This window comes from Hemiscyllium ocellatum, chromosome 6, assembly GCF_020745735.1.
Source record: "Hemiscyllium ocellatum isolate sHemOce1 chromosome 6, sHemOce1.pat.X.cur, whole genome shotgun sequence".
In the NCBI taxonomy this organism is placed as follows: domain Eukaryota; kingdom Metazoa; phylum Chordata; class Chondrichthyes; order Orectolobiformes; family Hemiscylliidae; genus Hemiscyllium; species Hemiscyllium ocellatum.
Window position 1 is genome coordinate 102,312,099 of NC_083406.1, and position 26,202 is coordinate 102,338,300.

The 26,202-nt window shown below is 40.7% G+C and overlaps 1 protein-coding gene across 1 annotated transcript in view; it reads right to left on the reverse strand.

The window, feature by feature from the left end:
* Positions 1 to 6,522: 6,522 nt before the first annotated feature.
* The window catches only part of ucp2 (uncoupling protein 2), a 33,433-nt gene continuing 13,753 nt past the window's right edge, over positions 6,523 to 26,202 (reverse strand). The window contains exons 3-8 of the mRNA XM_060826209.1: positions 19,544 to 19,760; positions 18,593 to 18,800; positions 16,723 to 16,920; positions 10,468 to 10,569; positions 7,678 to 7,858; positions 6,523 to 7,161 (exon numbers count right to left, since the gene is read on the reverse strand). Coding sequence (XP_060682192.1) covers positions 7,062 to 7,161; positions 7,678 to 7,858; positions 10,468 to 10,569; positions 16,723 to 16,920; positions 18,593 to 18,800; positions 19,544 to 19,669 — 915 coding nt within the window. The 5' untranslated portion in view covers positions 19,670 to 19,760 and the 3' untranslated portion in view covers positions 6,523 to 7,061. The remainder of the gene's footprint in view (positions 7,162 to 7,677; positions 7,859 to 10,467; positions 10,570 to 16,722; positions 16,921 to 18,592; positions 18,801 to 19,543; positions 19,761 to 26,202) is intronic.

Below are 26,202 nucleotides of genomic sequence, written 5' to 3' on the forward strand. Positions count from 1 at the left end.
AAGGTCATTGATGAAGCAACTGAAGTTGGTTTGGCCTAGGACTCTACCCTGAGAAACTCCTGCAGAAATTTCCTGGAGCTGAGATGATTGACTTCCAACAACCACAAAATTCTTACTAGGCGCCGGGTAAAACTCCAACCAACAAAGAGTTTCATCATTGATTCCTATTCATTCCACTTTTGCTAGGGCTTCTCAATGCCACACTGGGTCAAATGTAGTCAAACAGTGATCACACTCTCAGTTGTTTAGGCTACAATCATTATACTTCTATCTCACCTGCCTCTCTTAGGTTATATACTCCATAAAAACTACCTCTTGACCAAAAATTTGTTCAACTATCTTAAATCTCCTTACATGGTTCAGTAAATACTTTGTTTCATAATGCTCTATGAAGCCTCTTGTGTCATTGTATTTTTTAAAGGCACAATATAAATATAAATTTTTGTGAATGCTGTAAATCTAAATAAAGTGGAAAATACTGAAAATGTTCTCTGGTCATCTAAACGGGAGAGGAATTTGAAAATAATTTCCTTAGTTTCTCCTAATCTCCACTGTAATTTGTGACAAATTGGGGTAATTATGGAAATAGGCTTTTCTTAAATCTTAATGCCCTTAGATTTTACCAGTCATCTGTCTGAGAACCGCTGTACAATTCCACGTATTCATCTATTTTTACTTTTGATTTAAATAACTCCATATCTTGAGAATGATTTTTGTTTGAAAAGCCTTCAGCAGTTTCTGAATTTTCATGATGTGAGTGCTGTCCAAGGTATTCTAACAATATTACTACAAATGGAGTATTTGCTCTAAGTGTACAGTTACTGCATCCCACTCTAGACAGCTATGATTTTGCATAGTGACTAAAACATCAATTATTAGGAAGTATGTGTAAGTTGAACAAACTTCCTTTATTTTCATTAAATTCCTTTACATTTCAGTCAGAAATCTAAAAGGTTACAATGGAATTTGGTTAAAAAAAGTTATGTTCTAACTTAGTCATTCACAGTTTGACACGAGCAGCCTTTTGAGAGTAGAGTTTTTATCATTACTTGCTGTGTTAATCAAAGAGAAAGAAAGCAAGAAGGCTATCACTACTATTGTGTTAAATGGAATAGATTTAGAACATAGTTAGCTATTCAAACTGGCCATCTAGTTTGAATAGAACTTTAGCAAAAGAACTTTGATCTTCAACCTCATGGCCTGGCATTTTCCACACTCTATCATTACCATCAAGAAGGGGAAAGCAATCAGATTTGTGATGATGATGCTCTTTTAATAAGATTATGTTGTCCTCGTTTTTTTTCCAAGAGGGTCAGAAAGGCAGAAGTATCAATATGTCTGGAAGTGGCTACTTTCAATAATGACAGGGAAGGCCAGTTCTCCCAGTTCAGGTTTATTCTAGTTTGGTTTAGTTTTAGCAAGTAGTCAAAAACTGCTGGGGTCCTAGAGAAGCAGCTACAGTGAAAAGTGGTTCCATACTTCAACAGATATTTCTTGCCTGAACTTTCTCTCTGACATCTCTCCTGCCTGTAAGAACCGGTATTTGAATTTACCATTTGCCAAAGGTTATGTTTATGTAATGTTGCGGAAGGGAATTGGAACAGCATCAGTTGTAATATTTTTGATTGGGTATTCAAATAAGTTGTTATTCTAAATTTTGTTTTCTTTTGTTCTGTTTCAACTGTGTAAATAAATTCTGCTTTGCTTAAAGCCAAGTGGTTTGGCCAGCTGCATCACTCCTGGAATATCCATTCTACATCTATCTTTAAAAAAAGTTGGATCTGGGCTACCTTCTTAAAATGTTTTGAGGAAGGGTCTGGCCTCATCTACAACAGATTCAATGAAGAGTTGAAAGAAGGTATGCCAGGAACAACACAAGGCATATATACAAAATGAGATGTCAGCCCGGTGAAACTAAAACACATGACTATTTGCAGGTCAAATACTAAAAGCAGCATATAATAGACAGAACCAAGTGATCCCACAATCAATGGAACATACCTAAGCTTGGCAGTGCTGGCATATCCAGCCATGATTGGCAGTAGATAAGTAAACAACTCATTGAAATATTCCTGTCCTAAATAATGGAAGAGGCAGCATTTCAGTGCAAAAGATAAGACTGCAGCATTTGCAACAATCTTCTGCCAGAAGTGCCATGTGGCTTACCCATTTCAGCCTCCTGAGGTCTCCAGAATCACATATGCAAGACTTCAGCCAATTCAATTCACTCCACATAATATCACGAAAATACTGATAACGCTGAATACTATGACCCCTCACAACATTTTGGCATCAGTGCTGAAGACCTGTGCCCATTGCCTTAACCAAGCTGTTCCAGCCCAGCTACAACACTTGTATCTACTCAATAATGTTGGTAATTGTCCAGGCGTGCTCTGTCCTCGAAAAAGCAGACAAAACCTTCCTAGCCAATTACTGCCCAACCTATCTATTCTCTAACATCAGAGAAATTATGGCAAAGATCATCTACAGTGCTATCAGGTGGCCTTGTTCAGCAATAGCCTTAGCTGGATTAGTGTAGCTGCAATGCTGAAGAAGTTCAACACCAACCACAAAGCAGTCCATTTGACTGAGACTCCAGTCACCACCCAAAACATTCGCTGTCACCATACCATATAATGGCAGTGCACAACACACATTTCTATGATACTTTTAGCAATCCAGCAAGCTCCTTTTTTAATGTCTTCCAAACTAGTCACCTTTACCATCTGTAAGGACAAGATGCAAGACAGCATCAACACCTACAACTTCTCCTCTAAGACACAGATCATTCGGACTTGGAACTATAAGGATCGGTGATGGGTCCACTACTTTTCATCATTTATATAAATGATTTGGATGTGAGCAGAAGAATTAGTAAGTTTGCAGGTGACACCAAAATTGGAGGTGTGGTGGACAGCAAAGAAGGTTACCTCGGATTACAACAGGACCTTGATTAGATTAGCCAATGGGTTGAGAAGTGGCAGTTGGAGTTTAATTTAGGTAAATGCGAGGTGCTGCATTTTGGGAAAGCAAATTTTAGCAGGACCTATACACTTAATGGTAAGGTCCTAGGCAGTGTTGCTGAACAAAGAGACCTTGGCATGCAGGTTCATAGCTCCTTGAAAGTGGAGTTGCAGGTAGATAGGATAGTGAAGAAGTTGTTTGGTATGCTTTCCTTTATTGGTCAGTACATTGAGTCCAGGAGTTGGGAAGTCATGTTGCGGCTGTACAGGACATTAGTTAGGTCACTTTTGGAGTATTGTATGCAATTCTGGTCTCCTTCCTATTGGAAGGATGTTGTGAAACTTGCAAGGGGTCAGAAAAGATTTACAAGGATGTTGCCAGGGTTTAAGGATTTGAGCTATGGGGAGAGATTGAATAGGCTGGGACTGTTTTCCCTGGAGCATCGGAGGCCGAGGGGTGACCTTATAGAGGTTTATAAATTTATGAGGGGCATGGATAGGGTAAATAGACAAAGTCTCTTCCCTGGGGTGGGGAATCTAAGGTGTCACTCTTCTTATGTCTGAAACCTGCTTCAACTTTCCAATTTACATCTGTCCCCGAAGCTTTCCATATACATCTGGCTTCTTCCATACTCTACCTGACCCTTTGGAAGGGCTTCAAACATTTAATCTTCATTTTCAAGAATACCTGCTCTAAATCTCTTCGAAGTCACTCGGCATGGTGGCACAGTGGTTAGCACTGCTGCCTCACAGCGCCAGGGACCTGGGTTCAATTCCCGCCTCAGGCGACGGACTGTGTGGAGTTTGCACATTCTCCCAGTGTCTGCGTGGGTTTCCTCTGGGTGCTCCGGTTTCCTCCACAGTCCAAAGATGTGTGGGTCAGGTGAATTGGCTATGCTAAATTGCCCATAGTGTTAGGTAAGGGGTAAATGTAGGGGTGTGGGTGGGTTGCGCTTCGGCGGGTCGGTGTGGACTTGTTGGGCCGAAAGGCCTGTTTCCACACTGTAAGTAATCTAATCTAATCTTTAACCAAGCTACTGGTCACTCAACCTAAGATTATAGCCTTTGTTTGCTCAGCACCAGTTTTTGCCTGTACATGCATCTGTGCAACATCCGGGGATACCTTTTTAAAATAAAGTACTCCACAAATGGATGCTACTGATTGTATTCGTGAAATTATTATTTTTTGATTGGAGTGAAACATGCAGTGGAATCTCCTTGCATGGTCTGAGGATCATTGCTTTTCTTATAAATGACCTGGATTGTGTTCGGTTAACCAATTACAAAGTTTCTTAACTAATATAAAACTGGAGTCTATAGAATCTTGAAAGATGCTCCAGAGGGTGCCGGGTATCTGGAACTCAATGCCTCAAAGCATGGTAGAAGCAGAAATCCATATAAAATGGGAATCAAACAGCTAGGTGTTTAAGTGTGTGCTGGTCAAAACCAATGGGCCAAAGTCATTGAGGTCTACAGCACATCCAACACTTTGAAACATTCACTCCCCTCCTCACTAATGCACAAATTGCACCAATGAAGAATCTATGATACCCTGCAATAATTCACTAAAACTCCTCAGATAGTACCTTCCAAATCCATAACTTCTACTACCTAGGATGACAAGGGTTGTGAATGTTTAGAAACACCACCAGTGCAAGTTTTGCTCCAAAACAATGCATCATCCTAGCTTGGAACCATCATGATCACTCTTTGTTGCTGTGTTAAATCCTCAGATTCCCTCCCTAATGGCATTTAGATGTCCCTACAATACCACTGATCACAGTGGTTAAGAAAGCAGTTCACCTTTAAAAAGTACAGTTTAATCAATTTTGCTTTTTTTTGGACCTATCGTGGACAAATCTTTTCCCACACCACCCCATCAGTCTACTCTTAATTATCAGTAAAGTGATGGAAGGTGTAATGAAGTGTGATCCAGCAGCATTTTGTTTGGTAATCTGCTCAGTCATGCTCAGTTTGGGTTCTGCCAGGACCACTCAGCTCCTGAGCTCAGTTAAAAATCACAACACCAGGTTATAGTCCAACAGGTTTATTTGGAAGTACTAGCTTTCAGAGTGCTGCTCCTTTCCTCTCAAAGCACCATCTTACAACTCATCTGTTTCATCCTCAACCATAAAGTTTTCACCTTTGACAACTAATTCTTCATCCAGATGGCTACCTCCTGACATCATTAGAGCCTCAGTTCAAACGCGGCTAGAAGAGCTGAATTCAGGAGGAGAGTGAAGAGACTGCTCAATGCAGCATTTCACAAAATGTGACACTAGAACGGCTGTAATAAAACTAGAATCCATGGGAATCTGGGAGAAAACTCTGCTGGTGGAATATCAACTGGCACAAAGGAAAATGGTTGTGCTTTTTGGAGGTCAAACATCTCAGCTCCAGAACAACTCTACATGAGTTCCTGAAAATAGTATCCTAAGGCTAACCATCTTCCCTTCAGCATAACGTTAGAAGTGGGGATATTTGACTGATGATTGCACAACATCCTACTTATAAATGAAGCAAGATCAGGATAATGTCCAGGTTTGTGCTGAAAAAGTGGCAAGCAACATTTGCACCACACAATTGCCAGCTAATGACCATTGCCAATAAAAGAGTATCTAACCATTACCCCTTGGCATCCAATAGCAATGTGATCACCGAAACCCACCTTCAGCATCCTGGGGGTTAATACTGAACTGGACTGGACTAGCCATAGCTACAACGGCAAGTCAGGGGCTAGCAATTCTACAGTGAGTAACTCCTTTTCTGACTCCCCAAAGCCTGTCCACCATCTATATGGCACAAGTCAAATGTGTAATGGACCACTTTCCAAATGCTTGAATGAGTGCAGCTCCAATAAACACTCAAGAAACTTGACACCATCCAGGATGAAACAACATCTGCTTGATTGGCACCACATTCTCAAGCATTCATTCTCTTCACCATAGACACTTTCTCTCTCCACCATGTGGACTTCCATGATCCATGCAAGATATTGGCTTCTGGGACCGAAAGCCAAAGCATCACCAAGCCAGTCAACAAGCATGGACCCTAACATCTTAAAAGAGAGAGAGTGCTGATCATCAGTATGCACCTTCGACAAGGTGCACTGCAGAAATTTGCTCAAGCTCCTTAGCACCTTCTACCACTATCTAGAAAGAACAGAGCAGCAGATACATGGGAACACTATCACCTAAGTTCCCCTCTAAGCAACTCACCATTCTGACTTAGAAATATATTGCCATTCATCCAGTGTCATTATCAAATTCCCAGAACTCCATCCCTAATAGCATTGTGGTTCTACCTACACCACAATGAACTACAATGGCTCAAAGCAGCTGCTAACCAACATCCTCAAGGGCAACTAGGAACAGACAATAAATGCTTTTGCTGGCACCATTACCCACATCCTATGAATGAATAAACACAGGCTTAAAACAATTCTCAAGTGCAAATCCAGCTATAAAAATCATCTGTATAATAGGCTGTACAAATTATTCTTCACAAAATAAGAATGTCTTTATAGATGTAACACAATGAGACAGTTTTTTTTAAAATGAATGTTTTATTTTAAATAGAACAGCAACAGTACAATTAAGAGAGAGTAATAAAATCAACCATCACTCCAAATCAAAATGGAGGTTCTACCTGCATGGCACTTCCACACAGTGATATGTTCCAATCACCAATAGATTTCTAGGCGCAAAGGCACAAAATTAAGGGTGGCTGTTTCCAGCTGACAGTTGTGTCAAATTTGTTGGGAGTGTTGGGACGGGTGGGAAAGGTAGAAACATTGTTGTGCAAACAATTACTTCACATGGATCCATGGTAAAACAAATCTGCTGTGGCCCTTCTGGACAACAGGATACATTGTTTCAAAAGATAGATATGAAAATCAGTAGTAAAGAATTTAAATATCATATAGCACAATGGAACAATGCAATTTAAAGCCTGAAACTGTTCCCAAGGTCTATTTGGAGTAAATATGCAAACTTCTAAAGAAAGAGGTAGGAGGAACTGAAAAGTCACTATTGGTATACAAGTTGTGCAAACTCAGCAGCTAAAATTACACATTATTTTTGTTTACAGAGAAGATTCTTAAGAAAGCCTGGCTAACATCAAAGCTCGTTTCAGCTGTTCATATGTAACGAACATCACTATGTTCCAGGACCCCAGACGTAGAAATGATGGCATAAACCTAGAATGAAATAATTAGATTTAGCTGGTAGTACGAACATGCATGGGTATACATTCAAAACATATTTGCTACACTAATTGTGTTCAGATTGGATATAGAAACTATATTTTATGCAAACCTCCCCTTAGGGTTTTATGATGATTATTCTGGATGCCAACAACTGGAATTAAGCTCAGACCTTAAACTTATGAAAAATCACATAAGTAGAAAGCAGCTTAATTTTAAATCAGTATATAATTAAAATGGTGGAATTAATCAATAACATCAAGGAGATGCCCCAACCTTTATCAAAATCCTCTCTAACTCTCCACTCGTCTCAGTGTTGATTGTAATCTACTAAACAGCTTCCTTATTTTTGCTTTCAATTACTGAGATTCAGCCCTCCTTTTGCTAATACATACCACCCTGAATTACAGTATCAATTATAGAATTAAAGTAGCAACATCCACTAATTATTGAAACCCAAAGCCAGCATTTTCCTTCACTAAATTACAGACATTAATGATGATTTCCTACCCTTTATAGAAGGCTGTAAGACCCTCCTTTGTAAACATGGTTACTGCACAGTTGAATGCACTTCTGTACTGGCCAGGGGCAGAGTTCATGTATCTTGTCTTCACTACATCGACAGGCGAAGCAATAACAGTTGTGCAGAATCCAGCACCAATAGCAGAGGAGAAATGGCATGGAAGGTTATCTGCAGTGAAGATATTCAGTTTAACAATAAATTTTAGACAAAGTGATTTTAGTGGGAACATTCTCCCATTGTTTTAGGGCCTATTAAATAGAAGCAGAAGTAGTTCTAAGAAACTGAGAAAAGGATTGTATATTGGGTTTATTTTGCAAAGACAGAACTTTGATGGTCCCATAAAATCCCATATAGGTTTCAGCATTTCCTCTTGAACAGATTATTCGCATGTAAGTTAGCTCGCTGAGTTTGAAGGTTTGTCTTCAGACGTTTCGTCACCATACTAGGTAACATCAGTGAGAGCCTCTGGTGAAGCGCTGGTGGTTTGTCCTGCCTCTATTTATAGGTCTTGGCTTCTTGAGGTGGGTGATGTCATTTCCAGTTTTTCTGTTTCCCCAAGGGGAGGTAGATAGGATCTAAATTGATGTGTTATTGATGGAGTTCTGGTTAGAGTGCCAAGCCTCTAAGAATTCTCATGCATGTCTTTGTTTTGCCTGTCCTAGGACAGATTTAGATTCCCACTATCTCCCCTTGAAAAAAAGAACCAGAAATGACATCACCCACCTTAAGAACTAAGACCTATAAATAGAGAGGTGGGATATACCACCAGTGCTTCACCGAAGACTCTCACTGATGTTACCTAGTATGGTGATGAAACATCTGAAAACAAACCTTCCAGCTCAGCAAGTTAACCTACATACCTATCATCAACCTGAGCTACAAATCTTATCAAAAATCAGATTATTTATTGATAAGAATTCCTGGTGTAGCCCACAGGGTATTACACAAAGCACTTTAAATGCAATAACATCACTGACCATCTCCTACTTCATAAAAAGTCACCATCTCCAGTTTTAGGTAGTTAATTATTATTAGATATAGGTTTTAAAGGTAATGTTCCTTTGGTTACTACAACTAAATAGGCCTTTGAGGAGATTAGGAGAAAGTGAGGACTGCAGATGCTGGAGATCAGAGTCAAAAAGTGTGGCACTGAAAAAGCCCAGCTAGTCCAGCAATATCCAAGGAGCAGGAGAGTTGATGTTTTGAGCATAAAAGTGACTAGCTGTGCTTTTCCAGCACCACACTTTTTGACTTTAAGGAGAGAAGCACATTTCAATCATAAGACAATAAGAAATAAGAACAGGAGTAGGGCGTCCTGCTCAGCCATTCAATAGGATCATGGTTGTTCCAATATTCCTCACACCCAATTACTTGCATTTTCCCAGAACTCTCTACTGATAAGAATTATGTACAACGTCTATCTGTCCATCTAGATGTGGCCATTCCGTAGGAAAGAAATACTGGGCTGAGTTTTGCTTTATTGATAGAACAGGAGCCAAACTCTTTCCAGGTCCTTACTGTGCCAAGACAGCACGCGAGAAAAATGGCTGCCTATTAAAGACAAAAGGTGAGGACTTCTTCTCTCAGAGAGCTGTGAACCTGTGGAATTCTTTACAACAGAGGGCTCTCAAAGCTGGGTCATTAAAGTATATTCAAGGCTGAGATAAACAGATTTTTAAATAATGTCTTGCCTCTCTATTTATAGGTCTTGGTTTCTTAAGATGGGTGATGTCATTTCTAGTTCTTTTTTTCAAGGGAAGGTAGTGGGACTCTAAATCTGTCCTAGGAAAGGCGAAACAAAGACACGCATGAGAATTCTTAGAGGCTTGGCACTCTAACCAGAACTCCATCAATAACACATCAATTTAGATTCTAACAAGGGCTATGGGGAAAAAAGCAACAGTGGAGTGTAGGATTCTCAAGAGTAGCATGATCTCATTGAATGGTAGACTTAACCCAATGGGCTGAATGGCCCAATTCTTTTCCTACAGCTGATAGAACTATGGGATGTTCTTGGGGTCAGTTTTTGTCTTCTGCTGTCGAGACAAATTCCAAATGCTTGTTTTTCATGATTAATTCCCTAGTCTCACCCTCTAGGGGCCTAATTTACTTTAGCTACTCACTTCCTTCTCATATGCTTGTAGAACTCTATCTGTCTTTATAGCTCCTCCCATATTCTAACTTCTTTGTTTTTAAAAGTCATTCCCGTATTTGTTTATAAACTTTTCCCAATCATTGGGCCTACTACTAAATCCCAACAGCATGCTGTGACTTTTGTTTCATTTGATACAATTTTTATCTTCCTTAGTTCATCCGTTGATAATTTAAGGGAATCACTAACAATTGTTTAAATTACCAAAATTGTTTTTAAGTAACATAACAGGACCAGTTATGGTAAAAAAAAAACACGTTATCCACAAAATACCATTAATAAGTCACTAATCTGATTATCTGATTTGTGAACACTTTGAAGTACAAGCTATATCCAAGATTTAGGAACTGCTTACACCAGGCAGCAGGAATACATTTGTAACTGTACTGAGTCCTTCACAGGCTAAAAATCACATTAGATTTCAAGGCAAGTACACACGTTAAACACAATATGGTCAAAACTACTACTCAATTGTATTTTTCCTGGATTAATAAAGTGAATGGATTACTTCTTAGAGAAGGTCAACTGTATTCAATTCAAACTTGAAAATTCCTCAATTATACCTCATTTTAGAATTGATAATGTTCCAGTCTGTAAGCAGTAGGTAATCTCATCCAACACTTACCACTCAACAGACCATTCTTCATCAATAGATCCTTGATTAGATCGTAGGTAACAAGCTCTGTACAGTTCACAATGGCATTACGGGTAATATTTGGAAAAGTCCCTGCAGAAACAGTTAAATGTCAATTTTAACGATATTCATAAACAATTTATTGATTCAGAATTTCCAATATTATATGTTCAGATCACAACACCTTCAACATAATAGATCGTACTTCTGTTAACTATGGGCCGTCGGAGATCCAAGATGGCGGCGACTCAGCAAGTCTGAGTCTACAGAGCCCTTCCCAAAACCTGGGAAAAGTGGGTTTCCTGCCCCCACCACACTTGCCAAACCACCCAAAAAATTTCTTTAATCTTAATTAGCTGCTGAATATTATATTTAAATAGTCTAATACTGAGTGGATAATGAGTAAATCAAAGGGACCCCGCAGCTCTCAGAAAACAAAGACCCCTCCCCCACCCTCCTCTCCTCCTGCTGCAGCTGATGTAAAAACAGGCCTTATAGAGATGATTGCTAGATTGGAATCGACACTCGTCAATTTCATCGCAGAATCCCAACAGAGATGGAATGCATTCGAAGAAAAGCTGCAGAAACAGAGTCAAACTATTGGAGAATTACAGGGCCGAGTGGAGGGGGCGGAACTAAAGGCCACGACCTCTGAGGCTGCAGCTCAAACAGCTGCAGAACAGGTGCGAGCTCTGGAGCAGAGAGTCAGGGCCTTTGAAATCTACATGGATGATATTGACAACAGAAATCGGAGAAAGAATATTCGGTTGCTGGGCCTTCAAGAACAAGAAGGGAAAGGACAGTTAGCAGCATTTCTGGAGCGATGGCTGCCCCAGCTTTTAAACCTGGGGGCTGAAACTGACCGGGCAAGGGTGGAGTGGGCCTACCGGGTCGCAGTACGCGGATCTGGCCCAAACCAGCGCCCACGCCCGGTCCTGTTCCGGCTGCAGAGTTATAGGGAGAGGCAGATACTCCTGGATGCCTCCAGAAAGCTTGGAAAGGATCCTAAAGCTATGATTCATGAAGGATCCAAGATTATGTTATTTCAGGACTTCTCCCCGGCTTTGGCACGAAGAAGGAAGGCGTTTGATGAGGTGAAGAAATGTTTAAGGGACTTAGATATTCAATACACCTTACGCTACCCAGCGACGTTATGCTTTACCCACGAAGGATCCGAGTATAATTTTAGATCATCGGAAGAGGCCAAGAAACTTTTAGACTCGGTTAAATAAATCGTAAGAGACAATTTATGTTGGCTTGCCTCTCCCACACTCTGTGGGGAGAAATGGATACTTTATTCTACTTTACTTTTGCCTCTGGGAGCGGGGTTGTCTTCCTTGCTATGTTATTATACTTAACTATAATCTGTTGGAGTTGTAATTTTATAGTTATGTGTGTTTGTATGTGGCATTGATGCTATTAGATATACTCAGGTATGGGTGGGGAGGGGTGGGGGTGCGGCGCTCACTGTTAACTCTAGCTCGGTATTATATCTAAATCCTATTAAGGAGCGCCCGGGTCGAGGGTGGGACACTGTTTGGGAGAGGATATGGTGGAACGTTGGAAAGGTAGTAAGGCCCGCTGAGAACAAGGGGGAAGATCTCCATTCAAACATGTTTAATTTTTTTTTTGTTCTTATTGTTTGGAAATAGCTTCCTTTTTATCATACTGTTATGAGTGTATTAGAGAACATTTTCTCTTATTTGAAGGATGTAAGCGACTCAACTATACACTCTGGATGATTGTGGATTAGTTGAATTTTGATGATTATATATTTAAGATCTATTTTTATATTAATGTTTGTGCTTGAAAATTCTGCTTATTTTTGTAAATTTGTCAAAATGTTAAATTCCCAATAAAAATATCTATAAAAAAAAACTATGGGCCGTCAACTATCACGATCATCAAGCTGAGAGGTTAACCCTGATTCAAATGGAGAATGCAGGAGGGCATGCAAAGAGCAGCATTAGGCACCTTTAATGGTGAGATGTCAACCAAGTGAAGCTATAAAACCGGTCTACTTGTCAAATAGAATAGACAGGGCTAAGCAAGCCCAATACTCATAGATCATATCTGTGCTCTGCACTCAACCCATAGTTGCAAACAGTCCTCAATAATTAAACAGCTCATAGGAGACGGTTCTGCAATTAGACCCATCTTCAATGATGGGAGAACCCAGCACATCAGTGTACAAGATAAGGTTGAAATATTCATATCCAGCTTTAGTCAAAAAAAAGTGTCTATCCATTTTGCATTCCACCTGAGGTCCCCAGGAACACAGATGTCAGTCTTCATTCAATTCAATGGTCCAGCAAGTCTGCTGCAGAACTAGCCTCACCCACCGGTTCTAGTACAGCTGTAACACTGGCATCCACTCAGAAATGTGGAAAATTGTCCATAATGGCAAGATAAGGTTCACAAGGTAAATTATCACAGAATTTGACTGAGCATGGAGTCATACGCAGCAGAAAGAACGATGGTTGTGGTTATTGGAGCACAAACATCATAGTCTCAGGACATCTCTGCAGAAGTCCCTCAGCGTGGTGTCCTAGGCTTAATCATTAATATCTCCTTCATCAATGGCCTTCCCCTGCCTCACTTCACTGTCTCAGAAGTGGGGATATTTGCAGATGACAACAATGTTCAGCACTTTTCCTGCGACCACAAACATTGAAACAGTACAGGTCTAGGTGCAGCAAGACCTGCACACAATCTGTTATTTGTCACTTATCAGCTCCAATTACGCCACATAAATTCCAGGCAATGATCATCTCCAACAATATAGAATATAACTATTACCCCAGATGTTCGAGGTCACTACCATCTCTGAATCCCCACTATCAACATCCTGAGACACACCATTGGCCAGAAACTGAACTAGATCAGAGATATAAATACTCTGGCTACGAATAAGTCAAAGCTCGGAATCTTGCAACAAGTGCTCACCAACTGACTCCCCAAAGTCTATCCATATCTACAAGTTAGGTGTATGGTAGAATATTGTCCACTTGCCTGGCAATCCATCAACTACTTTCAACATTCACTCCCTTCACCACTGCTCCTTCTAGAACTGTGTGTCAGTGTGTTCTATTTACTTGTACTGTAGTAAGGTTCCTTTGCCAGCATCTTGCCACCTCTACCACCTTGAGGAATAAGCACAGCACAGCACAGCACATGCAGAGGAACGTTAATACCTGCCATTTCGCCTCCAAGCTCCCAAATTTCTAGATTTGGAAATATAAAACTGTGCCTGCACAGATGTCAAAAACCTGAAACTCTCTCCCTAACTGCAGTGTCAGTCTAAGGACTGCAGCAGTTCGAGAAGGCAGTTCAGCATTGCCTTCTCCGCAGCAATTAGGCTTGTGCAATAAAATGTTGGCACGGCCAGAAATGCCTAAATGAGCGAATAAACAAGAACAAAAACAACAGATCCACAACTTTAAATGCAAACTCCAGTGCTCAATGCTGAACAGACAGGTTTGTGGAATTGTACCAGGAGGCAGTCCTGTATAGGATCTGGAATTCTGTTATGTATTCTCAGTGCTGAATAGAAAATAAAGTCACAGCTTAACTCTCAAAATACAGTTATAATGTCTTCATCCTATATCCCCGATGGTCCCACTTGTACTGAATTTAGCAGCTTCATTTGCTGGATATTTTCCTAATCAACTGTTCAGAGATATTATGACACATCTCTGGAGCAGATGGGACTTCAACCTGAGTTTCCTGGCTCAGAGGTAGGCACACTACCACTGAACCACAGGAACGCCTCAGCACTATGAGCTACAACAATTCAAAGACTTAGAGTCACAGAGATGTACAGGATGGAAACCGACCCTTCAGCCCAACCTGTCCACACCGACCAGATATCCCAACTCAATCTAGTCCCACCTGCCAGCACCCGGCCCAAATCCCTCCAAACCCTTCCTATTCATATATCCATCCAGATGCCTCTTAAATGTTGCAATTGTACCAGCCTCCAACACATCCTCTGGCAGCTCATTCCATACATGTACCCACCCTCTGCGTGAAAAAGTTGCCCCTTAGGTCTCTTTTATATATTTCCCCTCTCACCCTAAACCTAGGTCCTCTAGTTCTGGACTCCCCGACCCCAGGGAAAAGACTTTCCCTATGTGTCCTACCCATGCCCCTCAATTTTGTAAACCTCTATAAGGTCACCCCTCAGCCTCCGACGCTCCAGGGAAAACAGCCCCAGCCTGTTCAGCCTCTCCCTGTAGCTCAAATCCTCCAAACCTGGCAACATCCTCGTAAATCTTTTCTGAACCCTTTCAAGTTTCACAACATCTTTCCGATAGGAAGGAGACCAGAACTTCATGCGTTATTCCAACAGTGGCCTAACCAATGTTCTGTACAGCTGCAACATGACCTCCCAACTCCTGTACTCAATACTCTGATCAATAAAGGAAACCATACCAAACACCTTCTTCACTATCCTATCTGTGATTCCACTTTCAAGGATCTATGAACCTCCACTCCAAGGTCTCTTTGTTCAGCAACACTTCCTAGGACCTACATTAAGTCCTGCTAAGATTTGCTTTCCCAAAACGCAGCACCTCACATTTATCTAAATTAAACTCCATCTGCCACTTCTCAGCCCATTGGCCCATCTGATCAAGATACCGTTGTAGAAAACTGTTAGGAGAAGCCATTCTTCTCATTAGTTAAATGTGGCTGACAATAAAAGAAATCAAGTTTCTCATGAAAAACGGTGCCAATATCAACTTGCCAATCCAATTGATAAAAATATGCAATTCCAGCTTCAGAAACAGAGTACAGGTTTGTCATTTCTGCTGCATAAAAAAAGTCAAAGTCCCAGAGAATCATTAGGCAGAGAGGTCTGGTTTACCCAATGGTCACCATACCTCAGGCAAGTGGCAAAAGGTGAGAAGGCAGGACCTTCATGGTAACCTGAAGCAGTTCAGAATAGAGCAGAATTTTCAAACAGCTTGCAGACATGCTCCTGCTGCTAGTACTTCCATAGATGCTTTGGAAAGGAAGTGAGTAGGTGCTGACACTTATCTACCCTCCAAAAGCGCCTGTTTAAGCTACTCTGGACCTATCCAAATGATCTGCTGAGGACAGCGCCCAGCTTGATACATCCCTGTGGCAGGTTGGAGGGTCAGTCAAAGGCAAATTTCCCCTACACAAATACGAGCCACAGTTTAAGCATTAACTTTCTCAATCAATAAATAGAATAATGGGGGAAAGATAACGACATAGCAGTAAATATGCCTATTGACTAGTCATTCAGTATGCTAAGCAAATGCTCAATAACATGGTTACAAATCTCACCAGGGGAGCTGATGGCATTTAAATTCAATTAATTAGGAATTCATTGTTAGTATCAGACTTGGCAGTTTCACAATTAACAAACGGTCTTTAAAAACCCCACCATTTCACCAGTGCCCTTTAAGGAAGGAAATGTGCTGTCCTTATCCAGTCTGGCCTACATTTGACTCCAGACCCACAGCCATGTTGGAGATTCTTAAGTGCCTTCAGAAATGACCTAACGTTCCACTCAGGAATGGGCAACAAATACTGGCTTTGCCAACAAGCTTATCACAGAATAAAGAAAAGAAAGGTTTGCAGATAGGGCTCTCTTGTTAAAGAGGGAAGGCGCTCCTAGAGGCAGCTTGTTCCTGTTAATTGTCAGCCTCTTCCAAAGCCTCCTTTTTCCTGCTGTCAGCTATTCCAGATTCAGTCCCAATGGCAGGGATGAATCCGCAGTTCCTAGTTTCCGAACTTTTCATAGGATGTGGGCATTGCGGTCAAGGCCATCTTTCATCTCCACTGAATTGAGTTGCTTGCCAGGCCATGTCAGAGCGCAGCTAGGAGTCAACCACATTTACATTTGTCTGCAGTCACACAGACCTGATGAAAGTAAAGTGAGCAAATTTCCTTCCCTAAAGGAAAAGGCATTAGTGAACCAGATGTTTTTCTGGTTACCATTGTAGAGAAAAGTATTTTAGCCCAAATTCTATTTAAAATTTCACCAGCTGTGATGATGGGATTTGAACCAGTGTCCTCAAAAGTATTAATCTATACCTTTAGAATACTAGTCTAGTGACATTATAACCATATCACCAACTCCCTACTGTTAAACAAATACTCCCTGCAGACAGCTGAAAGAGGTAGTCAACAGATTTCCAGTTAATTGAGAAAGGAAAAATAATGGCAATTACAATATGTTGTTCCAAAATAGAATTAGAACTGCAAGGCACATACCTTTCCATAATCCCCGAACACCTTCTTCCTTGGCGATGGTTTTATAAGCTTCAATGGTGCCATTATATCTTCTGTTTGGACTGGACAGATTTGCTTGTGCTTGAAATCTTACTTTCACCACATCAGTTGGTTGGGCAAAGGCCACAGCCATGGCTCCTGTGGTACAACCAGCAAGTAGGCGGCTTCCAACACCAACATCTAAAATAATTCAACCAGTGATGAAAAATAGTCTGCATGACCAATTTTATTTTAATCAGCTAAAAGTGAATATTTTGTTTTTGAATTTGCCTGATATTGAAAATGATCCAAATGGAGGACAACAAAACCTGTGTATGGTGTTTGAATGTAGACCAAATGGAGATACCAAAACATTGCTTAATCTTCAGGTTTCCTTATAATTTGCATCCACTCAACTAACTGTTGTCTGACCACCATTTCCAATTACAGACAAAAGCTGATGTCAGTGGGCTGCTGCTGCTGCTTGTCCTTGCTGAACCAGAAGAAATAGGAATGATTCCTGTGGAGGTTGTCCCACCATCAGTGCGACTGTGGCTGATATTAAGCTTCAACCCACTTTCTTGCCCACTCCTTTATCCCTCTACTCAGACCAAGAATTGGTGAATATGTTTAAAGCCAATATCGACCAATGTAGGATTCACAACAATTTTGTATAGGCAAAGATTCACAAACAGTTACATAAATTTTTCATCTCAATCCTAAATGATCACCCTCCTATTCAGGAGGATGTGTCCCCATGTTCTAGAATGAAGGAAAACACGTTTAGTGTCTTATTTAGCCCCTTCAGTCTCACATATATTTCAATTGGATCAATCTCCAATTCTTCCAAATTCCAGAGATAGGCCCAAATGAAGGGCTTATGCTCGAAACGTCGAATTCCCTATTCCTGAGATGCTGCCTGGCCTGCTGTGCTTTGACCAGCAACACATTTTCACCAATTTGCTCTCTCTCTCTCTCTCTCACACACACACACACACACACACACACACACACACACACACACACACACACGTGACAATCCTCTCATTCCAGGGACGAATCAAGTAAATGTTTGCTATACTATCCCAAAGTACATCCTCCTTTACATATTGAAGACCCAAATGACCCAAGTACACCAGGATGTGGTTTCACCAAAGCCCTACACAAGTACAGCAACACTCCTGTACTTCCCTTGCACTCGAGGCCAATATACCATTTGGCTGCTTAATCAGTCGTTGTCCCTGCTAACCTTGTTATTTCCTTGTACAAGCACAGCCAAGTATTTCTGTACATTTATAAGTTTCATACCTTTTTAAAAAAAATTCCCCTTTTCTTTTTTATGACCAAAATGAACAATCTCATCACGGCCTGCCCACATTATATTCCATCTGTCATTTTGCTGACCATTCACTTACCCTGTCTATATAAATTTGTAGCCTGTGTCCACTTCACAGCTTTCATTTCCACCTAACTTTGCATTATCGGCAAGCTATTTTTAACCTGGAGGTTAATCAATTAGCTTCACCAGAGTTTAGCTTCCAATGTCGTTTTTTAAAAAATATTTTCTTTTCCTTTAAAAAGTCAAAATAAATCAGCCTTGTGCAACCCAAAATTGGTTCAGAAAACTGTAGGTTACTCTTTCCCAGACTGGTTTGACATTACAGTCACAAATACATTTTGATCTAAATCACCCCTAAATCAAATTAGAAGCCCTGATTGTGTATCCTCTGGCGTAGTTAAGTTCATTAAAATTAGATGGAAAAGAATCCAAAACAGTGCCCTATCTGGAGAATTAGACATTCTCACATTATTAAGTGATATAAACAACTCAAAGGTATGATATTTTGCTACTTAAATTATAAACCATACTTACGTTCAGATCCTTTGGTATAAAACTGTTTCACGGAATCATAAAGTCCGATGCGCACTGAAGCAAAACTCATCTGACGTTGGAGACCAGCTACTAGACCACTGTAGAGACTTCTTGGTCCCTCAGTCTTGACCATTGTAGTTATGGTGCCAAAGACACCTCTATACTTTACGGTGGCCACTTCTGCAGCAGACTTCAATTCTCCTTGAATCTGTGCAGGACAAAAATCGGATGAACAGGCGCTTTGTGAGATTTGGGGTCAGCCCAACTCACACGTAGACTAGTCTAACACTTAGGCATCCCAGATCCAGCACTCGGTCATCACAGGGTATTTCCAGCTTGGTACTTGTAAACTGCTATTCGTAAAAAAATTACATATATGGAAATATTATGAGTAGATGTTTGAGAAGCAGAAAGTCTCAAAATTTAATCTCATTGTTAATAAGTGAGACCAAAGTGGGCAATGTAGCACAAGCACTAAACACCAAACAAAAAGATCAGCAGCTACTAGAGTGACATTTCCAATTGTTAACATAAGTAGACGGATACAAGTTAGACAGTACTGGCATTTACTTGTGGGGAGATCAGCATTCAGGATCAAATCCCTACATTTGTGGGTCCCATATGATGGCATACAATTGGAGTCTCAGACGATGGCTTTAACAGTGTAAGTGCAGAAAAATGGGCATTAAAATTGTTCTCTCAAATCTGTACCAAATAAAGCCCACGCGTTCTTAGAGATGCTGGAACTGTGCAAAACAATCTAGCAATATTGCCAAGAAATGTTCAGTGCTTTTGGTACATTTTAAAAAGTTAGTAAAATTCATTGAAAATGTTACAGCGAAGATTGAAAGTGAAGAATTCACAACAATGTATCAGATCAAGTCAGGTGGTATGCCAATGTCTACGCTGCTTCAAGCCACGTACTTACATTGTACATTGCTGGGAACTTACCTGTAGTCTGACTTTAGCAGTGTCCAAAGGGAAGGTGAACAGGTCAGCGATGCAAGCGGCTGTTCCAGCACCAATAAATTTTACCGAGGCTGTGGGAGGAACGTCTGTGGGTTTGAAGCCAACCATTTTCAGAAATGGTACGATTTAGCAGTGAGTGATGAGAAAATTCAGGGAGTGCAATATAGTGATCAAGAAGACAAATGCACTCTGCCCAAGCCTGTGAATAAACAATACAATTGTTCAGTTTCTATACTGTGTTTACCAATCTGTGATGATTACACAATGATAGGGGAAATTAATTCCTCACCTAGGATCAAAAGGAATTGCTATGATAATCCAGAGTGATTTTGGGAAGATATGATTTAACCTTAGTATTGGAAAGAACAATGCCTAAAAACCTGTGTGTCAAACCACTTCTATAGCAATATAAATAGAAATTGTTATGGTATTCGAGGCAAGTCTGCCAAACTTATTTTTTGAGATGTTGAGAATGAAAGATTTGTTACATGTTATGGACTTATCAGGTACCTCAATTCTTGGCACATACCCATGAACAGATAAAATTAAGAATACCAGCCAAGATGAAAAAGTAAAGAGATACACTTGAACTAAATTGTTAATACTGCATCTTGACAGCAGTTTCATATGAGCAAATCTCTCAATCCAAACTCTTCACGGCCGTAACTCTGAATTCTAAATTGGCAACCATGTGTGCATGCGTGAGTGCGAGAGTGAGTGAGTGAGCGAGAGAGAGAGAGAGCGCAAGTGTCTGCCTGATGTCTCCATCATTACTAGCCCTTAAAATACTCCTGCTGCAGGTGTAACCTCATTGGCTGCCTTTGACTGCAGAAGAAGTGTAGAGACAAAAAAACTGCAGATGTATAAGGAGCATTCATAATGAAGGCAGTTAGTTAGTAAATCAACTATACACCATTACAATACTTTAATATGCTTCCCTTCTGAACAAAGATCAGTACACTTAGCAAATGTGAACAGCCCAAGCATCTTCAACAAGATTACTTTAGAGAACAGAATTGTAAAAGTTGCAAGTTCTGGTTATAAGCTTGCTTGTTGAGCTGACAGGTTTGTTTTCAGATGTTTTGTCACCATGCTAGGTAACATCATCAGTGAGTCTCCAGTGAAGCGCTGGCGTTCTGTCCAACTTTCTATTTGTGTCTTGATTTGTTAAGGTGGGTGATACCTTTTCTAGTTCTTTTTCTCAGAGGTTGGACATCAGAGGGGTCCAAATTGATGTGTTTATTGGAGTTATGGTTTGAATGCCAGGGCCTCTAGGAATTTCCCGTGCATGTCTCTGTTTAGTTGTCCTAGGATGGATGTGTTGTCCCAGTCGAAGTGGTGTCCTTCATCTGTGTGTAAGGATACTAGTGATAGTGGGTCATGTCTTTTGGTGGCTAGTTGGGGTTTGTGTATCCTGGTGACTAGTTTTCTACCTGTCTGTCTGAAGTCATGTTTGTTACAGTACTTGCATGGTATTTTGTACATGGCACTCATTTTGCTAGTTGTTGGTATAGGGTCTTTTGGGTACATAAGTAGCTGCTTCAGTGTGTTGGTAGGTTTGTGGGCTACTATGATGCCAAGGGGTCAGAGTAGTCTGATAGTCATCTCAGAGATGTCTTTGATGTATGGTAGTGTGGCTCGAGTTTCTGGGTGTGTTGGGTCTACTTGGTTGAGTTCATTAGTTAAGAATCGGCGGACTGTGTTTATCTGGAAAACAGGACAGAACACCAGCACTTCACTGGAGGCTCATTGATAATGTTACCTAGCATGGTGATGAAATGCCTGAAAACAAACTTGCCAGTTCCGCCAGCAAACTTACAACCTGAACCTCAACTTGAACTACACTTCTTCTCAAAAATTTGCAACTTCTCTTTTACTATTAGGATTTTTTTGAAAAAAAATTGTTTTTTGCGTTTGACAATTTGATCTTATCTGATAAGCATTCACATTATTTAGATCCTGTCAGCCATTTTTTCTCAGGACTAGATCCTGAAATTTCCTCCCCAAAGGCATTGTGGGTCTACTCACACCACATGGACTGCAGTGGTTCAAGGTGGCAGCTCACCACCACCCTCTAATGGACAGCTAGGGAAAGGCAATAAATGTTGGTACGTCCAGCAATGTCTAGATCCCATGAGTGAATAAAGAAAATTACAACTGACCATTTCCTTTTTTCAAATTTAGAATTTAGACATTAGCAAAATACAATTTCAAATGAATTAGCAAAGGTTTTGCGCAAAGCAACTTTGCAATAACAGACTGTAAAATTTAATACCACTGAGCCTTTTGAATCCACATTACTGCTCATTAAGTTAAGCTAATTTTGTTTTTATTGGTAACTGCAACTAACATTCATCAGCACAGAACGATGGAGTATGCCCAGGTTCAAGTCCCACTTGCCCCAGACCTATGTTGTAACGTATCTGAACATATTGATTATAACAAAATCTACGTCATCAGTCAGCCTAAGCTTGTCTAGGTCCTGCTCTGGGATAGCATAGATGGCTTTACTGGGCACAAATGATAGTGTCCTTGAGCTGGAAGGGCCTGGTTCAAGTCACACCTGCTCTAAAGATGGTTCACATCACAACTGAACAGATTGATTAAAAAAAACCATCTAGAATAATGGAGCACAGGAGGCCATTTAACCCATTAATGTGTGCCAGCTGTTTCAAAAGCAATTCAGCCAGTTGCACTTCCTGCCCCCTTCCCATTTCCTTGCAACTTTTTGCCTCCTTCGCATTTATCCAATTCCCTTCTGAAAAATTCATTTCTATCACATACAACTTTAAAACACCCTTGCAAAAAACATAACTCCAAATGCCTCCTTAATCATTTGCATACTAACTCTGCTCGAAGCACAGCAGCTCCAGCTTCTTCAGACTACCAGGTAACTGTGATCTTTCACTCCTGCATACATTCTGGTAAATCTCTTCCATGCCTCCCAACAATGGGAAATCATTTTGGAGAGTGATTGAGAGTGTATGTAGACGATAGAAAATTACATTGGTGAACCTAAATGAAGAATAATCAACTGGTAGAGTTAATATCAATGAGACAAGAACAGAATTGAACTGGAGGTTGATGTGAAAATCAAAATGGTTGTTGTGAAAAGCAGTATCTAAACAACAGGTACCTCAAATCTGAAGATGGTTTGGGCATAGATAGGGAATAGGCAGAAGTGGGTACTGCAGATGCTGGCAATTAGGAGTCAAGATTAGAGTGGTGCTGGAAAAGCACAGCAGGTCAGGCAGCATGCGAGGAGCAGGACAAATTGCCATTTCGGGCAAAAGCCCTTCATCAGGAATGAGAAGATTGCCCGAAATGTCGATTTTCCCTGTTCCTCAGATGCTGCCTGACCTCCTGTGCTTTTCCAGCACTACTATAATCAAAGATAAGGTATATTCCTGGGGAAACAGCTTTCTGGATAACATTTGCAAAAGAGATGAAGTTAAAAAATAAGGTTTGCTCACCAGAGGTGTTGGTTCTAAATTCTATTTTCAACCTAAGATGAATAAAAGTTTCAGAAGGCGATGAAGTAGCAAATATGAAAAGCAAATGAAGGATTATATTTATAAAAAGCAAAGAAAAATCTGAAAATCTTCCATAAGTGCATCAATCATGAAAGGAGGAGTAGGACTGATTGGAGACCAAAAGGGGGATTCACTCGTTAGCCCCAAGGACAGCTTTTGTGTAGGAATCTATTTTTAACAGCCAGGGTCGGAGACTTTGCCAAACTGTCCTGACACTTTGAAGATTTGTACACAAACAATCCCAGGTTTATGTTTTTATATCTCCTTTAAAATTGTACAATTTAACGTGCATTGTCTATCCAAATGCACACTTATGTGATATAGTTTCACATGTACCAGAATGCTTCCAGGAGTAAAGGATTACAGTTACATGGGAGTTTAACATCATCTGCCAGATTTTCAAAACTTAGGAGTGGAGTGTACTATTAAAATCAATGTACATCCAAAAAATGTGTTCTGATTATTAAACTCAGGGTCAGGCCAGCAAATTTCCCACTTCAGTCCAAAAATCTAGCAGCCATGATGTTTTTATCTGTTCTACAATTCAAAGGCTATCCAGTTAAAGATGGTGCGAAAAAGGATTAAAAGCAGGATATATTTTTAAAATCAATTCAGAACAACTGTGTAGTTATTGTCCTGGCAGCAGATTAAAGAATCTTTTCTCAGGGGGCTCTGCAATCTTGTCTGCAAAATCTACCTTCTTCACATGAAAACAAGCACGAAATCTTGACTAACACAAAAGGTGCTTGCAACTTTGTTTGCAACTGATTTGTACAGCTATTGAATTTGACTAGATTTTATTGGATGCTAGCTAGGAAAGCAGGAAGCTCTAAATCTGTCAACACTAAAATCAGAAACAAAAACAGAAATTGCTGGAAAAGCTCAGCAGGTTTGACAGTATTTGTGGAGAGAAAGCAGAGTTAATGTTTTGGGTCCAGTGACCCTTCTTCAGAACTGATATGAAAGAGTAAATGATAGTTGGAGATGGAGCTGGGAGACAGAGAGAGGGAGACAGAGAGAGGTTAATGAACTCAAATGTTGAATCCTGAAGGTGACAGAGACCCCACTTCAACACACCACGGTGTTCCCTGGTCAACATCACTGTCTCGAGCTGGGCATGCTGGAAGACAGCATCTCATTTTCTGCTTCAAAACTCTAATTATCTCAGGCTGAGACACTCTTAACCACTCCTTTTTCTGCCCAACTGCTTCTCTCTCTCTCGATTCCATTTTTGTCTATCATTTACTCCTCTTCCCTCCCCTCCCCTCCAACCCAACCCCAACTCCACGTTCTCTCCAAAGATGCTGCCAAACACTGAAATCACACCAATCCCATCATTAGGAACAAGGTGGAGGATGCAGTTAGAGTCAGAGAGAGACACACAGCAGGGAAATAAACCCTTCGGTCCAACACATCCGTGCCGACCAGATATCCCAAATTCAACTAGTCCAATTTGCTAGCATTTGGCCCATATCCCTCGAAATTCTTTCTATTCATATAAGCATCTAGATGCTTTTGAAATAATGTAATTGTACCAGCTGCCTCCACATCCTCTGGCAGTTCATTCCATACATGCATCACTCTATGCATGAAAAAGTTGCCTCTTAGGTCCCTTTTATATCTTTCCCCTCTCACTCTAAACCTATCCCTTCTAGTTCTGAACTTTCCCACCCCAGGGAAAAAAAACCTTTACTATTTATCCTATCCATGCTCCTCATGATTTTATAAACCTCTATAATGTCACCCCTCAGCCTCCAACACTCCAGGATAAACAGCCCCAGCCTATTCAGCCTCTCCCTGTAGCTCAAATCCTCCAACCCTGGCAACATCCTTGTAATCTTTTCTGAACCCTTTCAAGTTTCACAACATCTTTCTGATAGGAAGGAGACCAGAATTGCACGCAATATTCCAACAGTGGCCTGATCAATGTCCTGTACAGCCGCAACATGATCTCTCAACTCCTGTACTTGATACTCTGACCAATAAAGGAAAGCATACCAAATGCCTTCTTCACTATTCTATCTACCTGCAACTCCACCTTTAAGAAGCTATGAACCTGCACTCCAAGGTCTCTTTGTTCAGCAACACTCCCTAGGACCTTACATTAAGTGTAGAAGTCCTGCTCTGATTTGCTTTTCCAAAATGCAGCACCTCACATTTATCTAAACTAAACGTCATCTGCCACTCCTCAGCCCATTGGCCCATTTGATCAAGATCCTGTTGTACTAGGAGGTATCTTCTTCACTGTCCACTACACCTCCAATTTTGGTGTCACCTGCAAACTTAGTAACTATACATATGTTCACATGCAAAATCATTTATACAAATGACAAAAAGTAGTGGATACAGCACTGATCCTTGTGGCACATACTGGTCACAGGCCTCCAGCAACCCACCACCACCATGCTCTGTCTTGTACCTTCAAGCCAGTTCTGTATCCAAATGGCTAGTTCTCCCTGTATTCCATGAGATCTAACCTTGCTAACCAGTCTCCCATGAGAAACCTTGTTGAACTCCTCACTGAAGTCCATAGAGATCATTTCTACTGATCTGCCATGAATCTTTGTTACTTTTACAAAAAACTCAATCAAATTAGTGAGACATGATTTCCCACGCACAAAGCCATGCTGACTATCCCTAATCAATCCTCCGATCCCTCCAACAGCTTACCTACCAATGTCAGACTCACCAGTCTATAGTTCCCTGGCTTTTCCTTACCACCTTTCTTAAATAGTGGCACCACATTAGTCAACCTCCAGTCTTCTGGCATATTATCTGTGACTATCAATGATACAAATATCTCAGCAAAGGGCCTAGCAATCACTTTCCTAGTTTCCTACAGAGTTCCAGGGTACATCTGACCGGGTCCTGGAGATTTATCCACTTCTATGCATTTCAAGACATACAGCACATTCTCCTCCTCCTCCTCCTCCTCTTCCTCCTCTGTAATATGGACATTTTTCAAAATGTCACCATCTATTTCCCCACATTCCTTCCATGTCCTTCTTCACAGTAAACACTGATGCAAAATACTTGTTTATTATCTTCCCCAATCTCCTCCAGCTCCACTCATAGGCTATCTTGCTGATCTTGGAGGGGCCCTATTCT